This window comes from Choloepus didactylus, chromosome 16 (genome assembly GCF_015220235.1).
Source record: "Choloepus didactylus isolate mChoDid1 chromosome 16, mChoDid1.pri, whole genome shotgun sequence".
NCBI lineage: Eukaryota > Metazoa > Chordata > Mammalia > Pilosa > Megalonychidae > Choloepus > Choloepus didactylus.
Window position 1 is genome coordinate 37,302,465 of NC_051322.1, and position 14,826 is coordinate 37,317,290.

General features: G+C 36.4%; 1 protein-coding gene across 1 annotated transcript; it reads left to right on the plus strand.

Moving 5' to 3' along the window:
* Positions 1-1,155: 1,155 nt before the first annotated feature.
* On the plus strand, positions 1,156-10,713 carry SYT4 (synaptotagmin 4). Its single transcript, XM_037805986.1, has 4 exons — positions 1,156-1,487; positions 4,369-5,183; positions 6,985-7,105; positions 7,948-10,713. The coding sequence occupies exons 1-4, from the start codon at positions 1,454-1,456 to the stop codon at positions 8,253-8,255; spliced, it is 1,278 nt and encodes a 425-aa protein (XP_037661914.1). The 5' UTR covers positions 1,156-1,453; the 3' UTR covers positions 8,256-10,713.
* The last annotated feature ends 4,113 nt before the right edge of the window (positions 10,714-14,826 follow it).

The following is a 14,826-nucleotide window of genomic DNA, read 5'->3' on the forward strand; positions in this document are numbered from 1 at the left end:
AAGTATGTGGGGGCAGGTAGTAAGAGAAAGAAAGGACACTTTGGTTTTTAAAATTTTCCATGATGTAAAGGACTGAAGCCAAGTTCTCCCCAGACACAGCCCTGATGCTCAGGGCAGCTACTCTCTAATTTGCAGGAACCTGTCACTTGTATAGTAGTTTTCAGAGACCCACCCATTGCCCACTCCTCCCCCATCCTCCCCACACAGGGAATGCCATTTGCTCACTGAGCTTCAGAGCAAATGAATTCTTTGAGGAGCAAGAGTTGACATTTGGAGTCACAGCTCTAGTTCTCTCCTTTGGAAATATGCTAAGCATTTGTTTTAAGAAGGCACAGATTCAAATAATCAGAAGATGACAACACATTTTCCCCGATTCCTCACTCTCAAAAATGTCATCAATTCTACGAGAGAAAAAAAAAAGTTTTCCTTTGAAAATAACCAATAATAATCAATGCCACTTTAGATTTTTGTCTATATCTTCTATTTTGCATAAGCCTATAAAAAAGTTGGGCTTTTAATCAGAAATTCCATTGCAGAAGCAGTTTCATTCTGTGCAAAATCATAGCTGAGAGTGAGTCTGAATATAGAAGGGATTATTCCCATCTGTTCCTAAGTAATTTGGTCAAATATCAGATATGAAGGGGAAGAAAGCTACAGTTTGGGATAGAGCAACAGTATCAACAAAATGTTTAAAATAATAATTTATTCAAAAATAAGGGATTATAGTGGGAAAACATTATTGTATTTCAGATGGATCAAAGTGCAGTGGATTTTTTGTGGCATAAATATAATGTGTCAAAGAAAAAAGAAATATGAGAGACAGGAAATATGTTCTTGCATTTTACAATGGGTCATTTGATACAGAAGTTTTCCTTTTTTTTTCTCCTTCCTTAATCCTCTCTGTAAATCTTACATTATTCTGGAAACTTAGAGATATATCTTTACTCCTCTAGATCAGCAGATTTTTATATTAGGCACTGATAGGTTACAGTTTCTGGGCGCATCTCCGTGTGCCTCCGAGTCCCCACAGAATAGGAAAGCTAATCTGCAGTCGTCCAACAGTTAAAATAATTGATGAGTGTGTGTGGAATCCTCAGGAGAGGAGGGAGGAAGCAAGAAAGAGGCAGAGGGGAGGCTTGGAGGGAGGAGGAGAGGGGGCAGGTGCTGATTTCAGCCCTGTAGCGTCAGGATTGCGTCAATTCGGGTTTCAGCCACGTCTAGAGTCTGGGGAGACAGCTTCTCAGAAGAGCCAAAACAGGAACAAGGGTGTCAAATCACTGTGCGAGGGCGAGTGGACCTCCCTCTTTGCCTCCTCACTGTTCCAGGCGCAGGTCCCCTGAGCTGTGCGTTGTTGTTTTCAGCACTCGGGAAAGCCGGCGGCTTCGCGTCCTGGCAAGTGCATCAAGCTGGGGAGTTTTCCGTTCAGCACCTCGGACAGAGTACGCAGCAAAAAATGGCTCCGATCACTACCACCCGGGAAGAATTTGGTAAGCAAGTTCCAGACTCAACTTAAAACTGCAGTTGCTCCTTGAACACTCCGGGGTGGGCTTGCCCTTTTATTTTTTTTTTTTCCCCTCGCTGGATGTAGGATATCAATTTTCAAGGTAGTTATTTTGAAAGGAAAATGAGAACAGTAACCTGGCAAACGTGACTTAGCCCTGCTCTTTCTCTCTTCGGTATCTTTTTTTCCTTAGAAATTGCCTTCTGCTAGTGCAATTTTACCTCCAAGAAGTTCCTAAACGTTCAGCTGGCTATTTAAATTGTAGCACGCGCTTAGAAAAGGAAAAGGGATTTGTTGTTTGCTTGTTTGTTTCATCTATATTGTAGATGATTCTTATTTCTAGGTATATCTATATTTAACTTATGAGGGGAAACCAAATATATCTGTGGTTACATAAGGATTTGATCTTGGCAAAAATAAGTTGTACATTTGGGTTTAGAATGAATATTTCATTACAGAATGTATCATAAGGATGTTTTTCTCTGTTACGTTCTTCTTGTATCCTTAGAATATGTTGATAGTGAAAGAAATAGAATTCTATGATTTAGATTTGAAGGGATTTTAGAGATGATGTGGCCCAGCCCATTTCATTTCACCAGCCAGGTAATCAAAGCTCAAGAGGTGAGAAGTGTTTCAGGTCACACAGCTAGCTAAAAGGTGCTGGGAACTAGAATTAGGGCTCCCATTTTCCAGTTCAATTTGCCTTTTCCTACACCAAATTTTTGGCATCATTGCTCTCCTTTTCTGTTTCAGTAAATAAAACCAAGAACATTTTTCAAAATGAAAAAGTAGTATTTTTTATGTTCCATTATATTGCAAAGGCAAGAGATCAGAGTTTTACTTACTCTACTAGTTTAAAAAAATGAGGGAATTTTATGGAAGTTTGTGAATAAGGAATGATAGCTACAAATGTGGGATAATTTTTAGTAAACTGAGTGAAATAACTGAGAGCTTTACTCTCAAAAGCTTAAGACCTTATCAGTAGAGAATACATAGGGAGTAGGTGAGTCTTTCTATGTTATATTGAATGTTTTGCCATTAGACATAAGCATTCAATAGAGACAATTTGTGATATTAAATTCAGAAATGTTTTTTTCCCACAGCCTTCCATTTGGATGTTTGGGTTTATTTTGTTGTGATATTTATTTCCAATTCTTGATTTAAAAAGGAGCAATTTTCTCATACTGAGGGATTTCAGAGACTGTGCAGTGAAAATGTTTCAGCTTGAGCTATCAGTATATTTAGGGGAAAAAATCTACTGCTTTTATTGTTCTTTTTGCATTGGCTGAAGAATTATCTTAGCTCATGACTTTGTTTTACTCCTTGGCCTTGGATTCTTAGAGAGTTCAGGGGTGAGGGTAGTGTTGTATTTTTTTTTTCCCACAAAGATGTGAATAGAAGGAGAAACTAAAAAGCTGATACTAAGTTTAACTGGTCAGCTTTAGCTCTTGTCTCATTCATTTTCCATAGCACTGCTTCTTCTATTTTGGGACTCCAAAGGATATTTTTTTTTTAAATCTTTACATGATTGAAGTTCTTAAGATCATCAACATACAGACATTTTTATTGTTTTTTTTTTATATTCTTATATACTTCTACTATTTTCTTACATGCTTTGAGTTCAGTTTTGCAATTATAAAATAAGTAGAGAGAAGATTTGAGGGAATGGGGAAGGGAAGTAACAAAAGATTGGGGTTATTTAAACAAGCTTTAACCCTTTCCTGACTGGGACTTTTAACTTTATTTTCAGCATTTGGAGTAGAAAATAGGAGAACTAAGGACATTTAATATTACATTAGTTATAGTCATTTTGTGCTAAATCCTGAATCATTTGATGCACTATGTCCAGTTGTAATATTGCATTTACCTACAGAGTATTACTAATCATTTGTTGGAGAAATATGCTTACATATAGAACATGATAAGCTTTATGCATAATCGATGTTACCTAATGTCAGTAATTTAGGGTGCCCTCATTCAAGGAAAGAATGCCAATTTGTAGTTGATTGCCATTTGCCATGTGGAAATGGGGCTATCTGTGCTCACTTACTCTTCTCATTCTGTGTTAGGGAGTGATGATTCACTTATAAACTGTTCTATTTTATCTTATTCAAGTGTAATTAATTTGTACTTTGGGTAATTCAGTGCTGGCTTAAGAGAAGAATTTGGGGTTGAAATATTATGGCTTGCAGTGTATAAGTAGTATAAGTTACACAATATGAGTATCCTGTTGCTCATCTTTTTTGCTAATATATGTAAATTTCTCTTAAAACTCTTCTATAGTTAGGATGAAAATGATCAATGCATTTGTGGCAATGGCAAATAATGTTCCAATGCTTCTTAAAATTGCCTGAACCACTGAGTCTATTGATGTTTGCTGCTTGAATCCTGGGAAAATAAAGAACTACTAAGAATTCAGAATCCCTCAGTATTGAAGAATGCACATTTAGATTTTCAGTCAGTGAGAACTGACCCTTCTGGAAAGTATCAAAATGTCAATGAAAAATTAATGAAATTAGTATTGACCCATCATGCTGTAGTTGTCTCATGTAATCTGGGAAAATGAAGATGGGTCAGGGTCTTTAAGCTTCCATCCCTGACCCAAGCCCAGTTTCATCTTTTGATCTTATTTATGGGAAACTACTAAAATGAAGGAGTTTCTAACATACTGTATTTTTTTTTTATGCTTGTCACACAGATCCCTGAAAGCAGTGTGAAATGTGTACATAATTCATACCCAGAAGAGTTGGAAAATAATTCAGTCTGTCTAACCTATAGCAATTGCCAGCTCTATTAAGCTTTTCAAATAGGCTCATATCTCCAACTCTGGTCTTTTAATGTATGTTATTGGTCATTTGATTTTTCAGATGAAATCCCCACAGTGGTGGGTATCTTCAGTGCATTTGGCCTGGTCTTCACTGTTTCTCTGTTTGCATGGATCTGCTGTCAGAGAAAATCATCCAAGTCTAACAAGACTCCTCCGTACAAGTTTGTGCATGTGCTTAAGGGAGTTGATATTTACCCAGAAAACCTAAATAGCAAAAAGAAGTTTGGAGCAGATGACAAAAATGAAGTAAAAAATAAACCAGCTGTGCCAAAGAATTCATTGCATCTCGATCTTGAAAAGAGAGATCTCAATGGCAATTTTCCCAAAACAAATCTCAAAGCTGGCAGCTCTTCTGATCTGGAGAATGTGACCTCCAAGGTCTTTTCAGAAGGGGAGAAAGAAGCAATGTCCCCTGATAGCTTGAAGTCCAGCACTTCCCTGTCTTCTGAAGAGAAACAAGAGAAGCTGGGAACTCTCTTTTTCTCCTTAGAGTACAATTTCGAGAAGAAAGCGTTTGTAGTAAATATCAAGGAAGCACGTGGTTTGCCGGCCATGGATGAGCAGTCAATGACCTCTGACCCATACATCAAAATGACGATCCTTCCAGAGAAGAAGCATAAAGTGAAAACCAGAGTCCTAAGAAAGACCTTGGACCCAGCTTTTGATGAGACCTTTACGTTCTATGGCATTCCCTACACCCAGATTCAAGAGTTGGCCCTAAACTTCACAATCTTGAGTTTTGACAGGTTTTCAAGAGATGATATCATTGGAGAAGTCCTTATTCCTCTCTCAGGAATTGAATTATCTAATGGAAAAATGTTAATGAACAGAGAGATTATCAAGAGAAATGTTAGGGTAATACACTTTTAGTACTTAAAATATCTATAAACAATCTATTATATTGCTCTTTGTTTCTGGGAGATTTTCATTAAAATGATGAGTTTGTGTCATTATGTCATCCTTTCCATTTTAAATTATTATTAACTATAATCAAATGAAGAGCAAAGGAATAGAGCAGATAAAAGAAATTTAACCCCCAACTGAAATGTTCAAAGTATTTTAAGAATATAAAATAAATATGCATATATTATGGATATTTTAATATGAATTATATAAATATTTTTGATAATTTCTATCATAAATGCTTTGACAAAGACTGTAAAAACCAAATTACAGACAAATCTTTCTTATTCATAAACAAGTTAACAAATATGTTTCCAAGTTAACATAATTGAATTTGAAATTGAAATTGAAATTGAAAATTAAATCACTTCTTCCTGAGGATTTGGAACTTGCATTGATTTTTAATTGAATTGCTTTTCAAGGCAGAAATATGACATCATATTGAATTATAAATGTCCATTCTTTTGTTGTAAATAGGAAGTGAGTTACTTTGCCTTTGCAGTAATCCTACTTTGGTTGTTCTGTGATAATTGGAAAACGGTAAGGCATCAATTAAGAAAATTTAGTCCTCTTTCCATTTTAAACACAAGACAGTATTTAAAACTTACTTGTGTCTATAGTGGCATAATTTTGTAGAATTCCATAAAATGCTAATTTATGTTTTTCTAAAAAATATATATTTTATAATTAAATTTTAGAGCTCATTGTAAGCATATCTTCACCTTTTGTCTCTTTGTTAAAGGTAAAAATATTCAAGACCCAGAGACATTAAATAGCTTGTTTAAGACAGCTGGCTATTTAATGGCACAGGAGGAATAAAGATATGTTTCCTTACTCATATTCTCTTTGGAGTACTTATTCATGAAGTTATCCCATGTCAGCTTTTATATAAATATATATTACAGTTATAGGAGCCCTTGCCCAGCTATCATTCTTAGTTATAAACCAGACTTAGTTATAATCAAACCCTGCCTTTATATTTTATTTCCAGTTGGAACTTATATTTTGAGTTCTTGGTCATCTTACTAATGTCTTTAAAGTACAAATCAAATCTATATAGCATGTGAAGAAGGACCCCATGACATCATCTAGAGACAAAGGATTGTCCAAAAACAAAGGGTTAGAAAGTCTGAGCCAATTCTCTCCCATACTTAATTCACTCCTTGCATTAAATTGGGACTGGGGGCAGGGAAGGATCAGAGAGTTTTAGCTCCATCAGCACGTAGGGACAGGGGAGTTGGTAGTGGTCTGGAAAAATCTTAGTTTGTCTGAACCTGAATTCCAATAATGTCAGTGCTAAAGAATTATAACTCAAATCAAATTGAATATAACGATGAGTTATTTTCTACTACACAGATTCACTCAAGTGATTCCATACTTTTTATTACTATTATTTACTACAAAGAGCATATATGTAACTAAAAAGTAAGAAGCACAAATAACCCCCATTTAAAAGGAAATAGCCTTCTAAATATTTCTTATGATGGGTGTGGCTAACTCATGACGAATTATAACATTTGTAGTACCAAAAATGACCACGAGATGGCAGGCAGGTGTTCTTAGGAGGTGACAGCACTGCACAACTTTCAGTTACCTGATTCTTCAGCATATTAAATAAAAATAAGTAGAAACATTTTATTTAAATACCCCAAAATGCTACTATATTTCCATAAAATATTATAGAAGTCCGAACTACAAACCAAAAAATAATAATAATAAAATATTTATAACTCATTTCTCTTTGTTTGTCTAGAAGTCTTCAGGACGGGGTGAACTACTGATCTCTCTCTGCTACCAGTCTACCACAAATACTCTCACGGTGGTTGTTTTAAAAGCCCGGCACCTACCTAAATCTGATGTTTCTGGACTTTCAGGTAAGAATGCTTCTGAAAAACACCAGGCTCAGTATATATGTGGGTAATATATTGGGCAAAATAGTTAACAACTAAGATTGGGTCTGATTTTGATTTGCCTGTTATTCACAATTACAAGGGATATGGTTGTTTTTCTGAGGCAATGTCATTAGCAAGAAGAAGAAATTTACACAGATATCAGACATCTAAGCCAAACCTAGACACATGGAGGAAGTTGGATTGGATGGAGTTGGAGCAGACAGTAGTGATGAATGCAGAGGTCAGAGGCCAGTGCCAAAAGTACAGTGATGGAAATAAAATTAAGACTTGAGAGAAGATTTTTCTTTTAATTTTAGTATTTAAATTAGGCTGCCTACACTTAACCTTCTGTTATTTTTTATCTTTAATTTTTTATGCATTTGCTGTAAAAATCGATACTAGCTTTCAGTTTGGGGACTAGTTTTACAAAACACACCCAAAACAAAAAACTTTGCGGTGTAGTGTAATGAAAAAGAATATGAGTTATAGCTAGAATACCCCAAGTTCAAATCCTAGCCCTTCCATTTCTTAGCTCAGTAACCTTGGCTATGTGCCTTAAACTCTGTGCAGATTGGACATAATGCCTACTGTGAGAGGCACCGTGAGAATTAGAAATGTATACCTCATTGAATATCATCTACTGCTGCCACTATTTTGTCATTAGATTATGAGAGTTGAAGATATGGGCTTAAATGTTTATATAAGAAAGGTAAAATTAACTCATGTGATTCAACCAGAAGAAGTAGGCAAAAATAATATATTTAAATGTGTGATGAAATCCAGCTCCGTTCTGCGAGGATAATGCCTGCTATTTGCTATTGCAGATCCCTATGTCAAAGTGAACCTGTACCATGCCAAAAAGAGGATCTCCAAAAAGAAGACTCACGTGAAGAAATGTACCCCCAATGCAGTATTCAATGAACTGTTTGTCTTTGATATTCCTTGTGAGGGTCTTGAGGAGATAAGTGTTGAATTTCTGGTTTTGGATTCTGAAAGGGGAGCCCGAAATGAGGTAATTGGTCGGTTGGTCCTGGGAGCAGCAGCAGAAGGAACCGGTGGAGAGCACTGGAAGGAGATCTGTGACTATCCCAGGAGACAAATCGCCAAATGGCATATGCTCTGTGATGGTTAGCATCCTAGCTGTAAGTTGGAACTTATATGATTTTTACTAGGCAAGGAGCAATTTTCTTTCTTTGTGATATGTAACTGTAAGCTTGTGACCACAAGCTACCTTTTTAGTTAGAGATGAAATGAATTAGCAGATCAGAAAGTAACTGTAAAGTTGTATTATGATAATTTCCCCCTTTATCTAGAGAAATTGGATAAATTTTCTGAAGATGTTAAATCTTTTCTGAAGGGTAACGATATAAATAAGAGAAGTCAATCACTTTATGAACACGGCACCATAATCTCAGATTATGGGTGTGGTTTGGAAGGTGACGACCTCATTGGAATATGTCACTGGAAGTTAATGTGATTGTTAGGATTTAGAAATTAAAAGCATGCTTTCCCCTTATGAAAATTCATCCATTTTCTTCAGGTTGGGAAATCAGTTTTCTTTAAATCCAAAGATATTGCAGAAATGTTCTCTAGTTTGCTTTTCATTAATTATGTCATGTGCAAATGGTTGTCCTGCATACAAAAATATGTGGTCATTTCTCTTTGGTTTGCAATTGTTTGATACAATTCTATCATAAGAGGAGTAACTTAGGTTCATTTTTAAAGGATAGTGACCAAGCTGAAAAACCATTTTATCAAAGGGCTTAATTGAAAACACTGTAGCTGAAATATGACTTTTTTTCCTCTTAATGTTACCTGTGAGTCAAAACATTGTAAAATATAATCTCACATAAAAAGCATAATCTTGAATTATTTACTGTCTTTCATAAGCCTCATGTGGCCTAAGAAACCCCTATTTACCTTTGTGAAGTTGTCGACTTAGCTAATGGATAAAGAATAAACTTCAGTTAGAATTCAGTTAAAAATACAGTTTTCTTGTTGGAAATATGTACAATGTGCAGGTGTTCTTTCAGAGTCATCCTTTGTACCCAGAGATGGCATTGCTAACTAAGTCTTCATTTAGCTTGTTCTCCCTGACAAATGACTAAGCTATTTGGAAATGAAATAAAATAAAATAAAAAGACTGTGAAGTTTTAACCATTTCCAGATAGAAAGTGTTACATAAAACCAACAAACTAAGTGTTAAGACTAAAAAATAGTTAAAACAGCAAGCCTAATATAATTTACATATGTTCGCACACATATATTTAGGCTGTCAAATTAGCACAACAAAGTATGTGTTTCCTATCTTTTCTAGGCTAATTTGTCTTGAGCTGTTGTCTGTGGAACAGTTTATAGACTTGTATCTTGTACCATTTTTCAGTGTCAGGGTTCTGAAATTCATTTAAAAACTTTTAGAGTAAAGCAGTGCCATGTGATTATTTGGAAAGAATTAACTTAAGGGTAACTTCACTATATTTGAGTTTTTAGAGAAATAGTGTGAAATTCGGGTAGAGGTGAATTATTAAATATGCAAGTTAGAAATAGTCTTCTGAAAAATTTACATTTTTGAGTCTTTCAGGTTTTGTGTCAGTACTTTAGCAGTTTTTGAGAATGTGTTTGATATGACAGTGTTTGTAAAATTCTATGAAAATGCATTTTCAAAACAACTTATACATGCTTTTTATGACTGCCTAATGTAAAAAAAAATGTATTACATTCCATATGTACAAAGATGAAAAAAATCAACCTCTTCTTTTTTGTGCTTTAAGCTGACTTTGGGGTTAAAAAGAAAAAAAAATACATCTCTATCACTGTCTTCATCCCTCCACAAAATCACCTCAAACATCTTGGTCCGCTCAGCATTTCTGTGAAAGCAACAGGAAGCAAGTTGTAGCTAGTTTGTGGTTTGGAGAAGTCAGGTGGCCTTTTTATTTATGTATATTTTGATATCTAAGGCCATTAAATAGAATTTATTCTGAAGCTCTGCAAGATGGTAAGTGAGGAATCAGACGTTAATGGTGTTATCAACTTAAGAATGGTTGTTGGAGAATTGTGTGAATTTTTCTTTAAGTGGAACAACAAAACCAACAACAAATAATAAATTTTAAAATTACAATGGATAATTTGTAAATAGTTTTTATTTTAGCTTTTAAATTTTAAGGTGTTTTTGAGTGTGAAAAGTCGAGTAAACTATTTGCAACTGGTTTTAAGAAAAAAAAAGATGAAAAACAAGAAAGGAAACAGGCAGGGACATATGTGATCCCATCATCTTCTAAAATTTTTACCGTTTTATAATGTATTTACAATGTTAATGTGGGTATCTTGATCTGTTACAAATCCTGCACTGTAATAAACATGTAAATTAATTGTTTGTCTGATTAGCCAATCTAAACACCCCACTGGGGCAGCATCCATATTTGAAAAACTGTGTAACTCAGTAACTGACTTGTTCTGTTGTCGTAACTTAATAGAAGTGATTTGGAAGGAAGCATGGTGTGTGAGACGGTGTCTGTTCTTTCGTGACAGCTCTGTATGGTATTTGTAAGACCATGTTTGTAAGACATGAATAAATTGCTGCTTTTGTCCAACCTGTTTCAATTCAAAATTTCTGCCAATGCACTCTTCAATAAGTCTTCTCTCATTGCTGTTTGAGCTTTCAAGTTTCTCTTACATATCTCCTGGCACAAATTCGGAAATATTAGCAACTGAAAACCAACCTCTTCCATTTGCTTTATTTTATTTCATTTTATTTTATTTATTCTTCACAACAATCTTCTGGGGCAGATATCATTATACCCCCATACAGAAGCAAAACTTGAGCCCCAGGGAGCATAGGCAATTGACCAACGTGCCCACCAATTGTAAGTAAAAGGATTTCATGGCATAACCCATTCTTTCCTCTATACCACCCCACTCTCTCCAAGGGCTCCTCATTAATTTGCTGTTAGATTTTTAGAAGCATTCACTCTTACCTTCCTTGCTTTCTCCTTTTTACATTTTAATTTACTTTTCCATTTTTATTTACTTTTTTTCACTATTTTCCATTGCTATTCTTTTTTTACCTGTCCGTTTTTCTATTTTATTTCTCATTTTCAATCGCTTTCATTTCCTCTTGTATGTTTCACCTTTTTATTTACTTATTTATTATTTTAGTCCACATCCCAGCACTGGGATTTAGTTAGGAAAATAGGTGTGAAAATGGAAGTCTTATTTCTTTGTAAGCAGGGAATAAACCTCAGAACATCTACAATGTTTCCATCAGACACCTGCTAAGGTAAAGTGAAGCAAGGAGCTCCACCACATGGAGGGTCAGCCATTTTTTACAGCACTGGGATATCTGGAAGTATTTCATGTTGAACAAACTTGGAAAAATAGTCTTGTAAATGGAATGCAACTAGAATTCACTACTATTATATTTTTGTTGCAAATCATTTTAACTATATTAAGAGTATGCACAAGTATATTAAAACTGGTTGGTCATTATGGTGGTTGGTCATTTTAGGTAGTTGGTCATTACATTCAAGAGCTCAAATATATTTTAAGGATGCTTATCTGCCAAAAACAACCAGAAATATTGAACAGATTTTCCAAGGCCATTAGTTAGTTATTAGGGAAACATTAATTAAAACCACAACGAGATACCACTGCATACCTATTAGAACAGCTAAATTAAAATAACAGGCCAAGAGGTGGTAATGATATGGAGGAACTGGAACTCTCCTACACTGCTGGTGGGAATACAAAATAAGCATCTCCACTGAAACACATGTTGTAGGTTTCTTAAATACTTAAATGTACACCGGACATAAGACCCAGCCATTCCACTTCTAGGTAATTACCCAAAAGAAATGAAAGCATATGTTTATACAAAGACTTGTACATGAATATTCATAGCAGTTTTATTTGTAATAGCCCAAAACTGGAATTAACCCAAATGGTCATCAGCAGGTGAATAGATAAACAATTTGTGGTATATCCACACAACGGAATACTACTACTCAGCATTAAAAAAAGAATGAACTATTGACACCTACAACAACATATATGAATCTCAAAATAATTTTGCTGAGTGAAAGAAGCCAAACATCCACCCAAAATAGAATACATACCACATGATTTCATTTGTAGAGTGTTTTAGAAAATGCAAACTAATCGATAGGGATAAAAAGTAGATTCATGTTTACCTAGGGATAGAGGATGTGTTGTGGGGAGGTGTGGGAGGTAAGGATTAAAAAGCAGCAGGAGAGTAGACCCGGCATCGTGGGATGGAGAACATATTCTTGACCAAAAGGGGGATGTGAAAGGGAATGAAATAAGCTTCAGTGGCAGAGAGATTCCAAAAGGAGCCGAGAGGTCACTCTGGTGGGCACTCTTATGCACAATATAGACAACCCTTTTTAGGTTCTAATGAATTGGGGTAGCTGGTGGTAGATACCTGAAACCATCAAACTACAACCCAGAACCCATGAATCTTGAAGACAATTGTATAAAAATGTGGCTTATGAGGGGGGACAGTGGGATTGGGGGGGCCATGGGGATCACACTCCCCTTTGTCTAGTTTGTGGATGGATGAGTGGAAAGGTGGGGGAAGGAAACAAAAAAACAAACAGACAAGGGCACCCAGTGTTCTTTTTTACTTTAGTTGCTCTTTTTCACTTTAATTATTATTCTGTTTATTTGTGTGTGTGTGGTAATGAAGGTGTCAGGGATTGATTTTGGTGATGAATGTACAACTATGTAATGGTAATGTGAACAACCGAATGTACGATTTGTTTTGTATGACTGCCTGGTATGTGAATATATCTCAATAAAATGAATATTAAAAAAAAAAAGGCAGCAGGAGAGGAGGAGGATCTAAGATGGCAGCATAGAGAGGAGTGGAAGCTAGTTAATCCCCCTGGAACAACCAATAAACAACCAGGAACAACTAGTAAATAATCCAGAATAATTGCAGGGAGACAAATGTGACCGTCCACTCATCGTACACCAACCTGAATTGGGAGGAATGCCCGAGATTGCAGCATAAAATTTGTAAGTAAAAACTGAGGATCCAAGCTGGGAGCCCCCTCTCTCCACAGCCAGAGCTGCAAAGCCTCATGGTGCTAGAGAAGAAGCTCTCTCCCAGCAAGCGAATATAGCTCAGCTGAGCACCAACTGGGGTTTTAATTAACAAGTGTGGACTGCTCGCTATGAGCTATGAATCCCCAACAAGCAGAGGCTTTGGGTGATGACTGACCTTGGAGAGCCAGAGGGAGGCCATGGACTGGCCTTGAAGGGGGCTTTCTGTCCCTGTTTTGGCTCAGTCAGGGGAGAAAACCTCAGCCATTTTCTCTGACCCAGACAAGGGTGGAGATAGCACAGGCGGAGTCTATTCAAATGCTAATGACCTCTCCCTACTGGGGTTATCTTCCCTGGGAGGAAGGGGGTAGGGCCCAGCTCTACTACCTGTCTTCTATTCAGAACCAGACCCCAGAGCCTGGGGGAAAACAGCCATGGGCCACACCTCCTTATACCAGTCTGGAGTTACAAGCTGACAGGCACCACCTGCTGGGCAGAAAAGTACAGTGACCTGAGGCATCACAGGGTGTACCAGTTTTCTAAGACACACCCTCAGGGAAACCAGATCCTGAATATTCCTTCCTTCTGGGACCTGAGCCCATTCTGATTTGGGAAAATCTGATTGGGGTAACCAAGGAAACCATGCCTAGACAACAGAAAGCTGCAACCTACACTAAGAAAAATGAAGTTATGGCCCAATCAAAGAAACAAACTTACTTCAACTGAGATACAGGAATTGAAACAACTAATAATAAGTCAATTCAAAAAGTTTAGGGAAGATATGGCGAAAGAGATGAACTGTATAATGAAAACACTGGGCGTACATAAGGTAGAAACTGAAAGTTTGAAAAACCAACTGGCAGAATCTATGGAAATGAAAGGCACAACACAAGAGACAAAAGACGCAATGGAAACATACAATACCAAAACTCAAGAGGCAGAAGAAAACACTCAGGAACTGGAGAACAAGGAACCTGAAAGCCTACACACAAAAGATCAGATAGAGAAAAGAATGGAAAAATATGATCAACATCTCCGGGAACTTAAGGACAAAATGAAAAGCAAGAATGTACATGTAACTGGTGTTCCAGAAGGAGAAGAGAAGGGAAAAGGGGCAGAAGCAATAACAGAGGAAATAATCAATGAAAATTTCCCATCTCTTATGAAAGACATAAAATTACGGATCCAAGAAGCGCAGTGTACCCCAAACAGAATAGATCTGAATAGACCCACGCCAAGACACTGAATGATCAGATTATCAAGCGTCAAAGATTAAGAGAGAATCCTGAAAGCAGCAAGAGAAAAGTGATCCACCACATACAAAGGAAGCTTGATAAGACTATGTGCAGATTTCTCAATAGAAACCATGGAGGCAAGAAGGAAGTGGGGTGATATATTTAAGATATTAAAAGAGAAAAACCACCAACCAAGCATTCTATATACAGCAAAACTGTCCTTCAAATATGAGGGAGAGCTTAAAATATTCTCTGACAAACAGACAATGACAGAGTTTGCCATCAAGATACCTGCTCTACAGGAAACACTAAAGGGAGCACTGCAGACAGAAAGGAAAAGACAGGAATGAGAGTTTTGGAAAACAATTTTGGGAGACAGTAGCACAGCAATATAAGTACACTGAACAA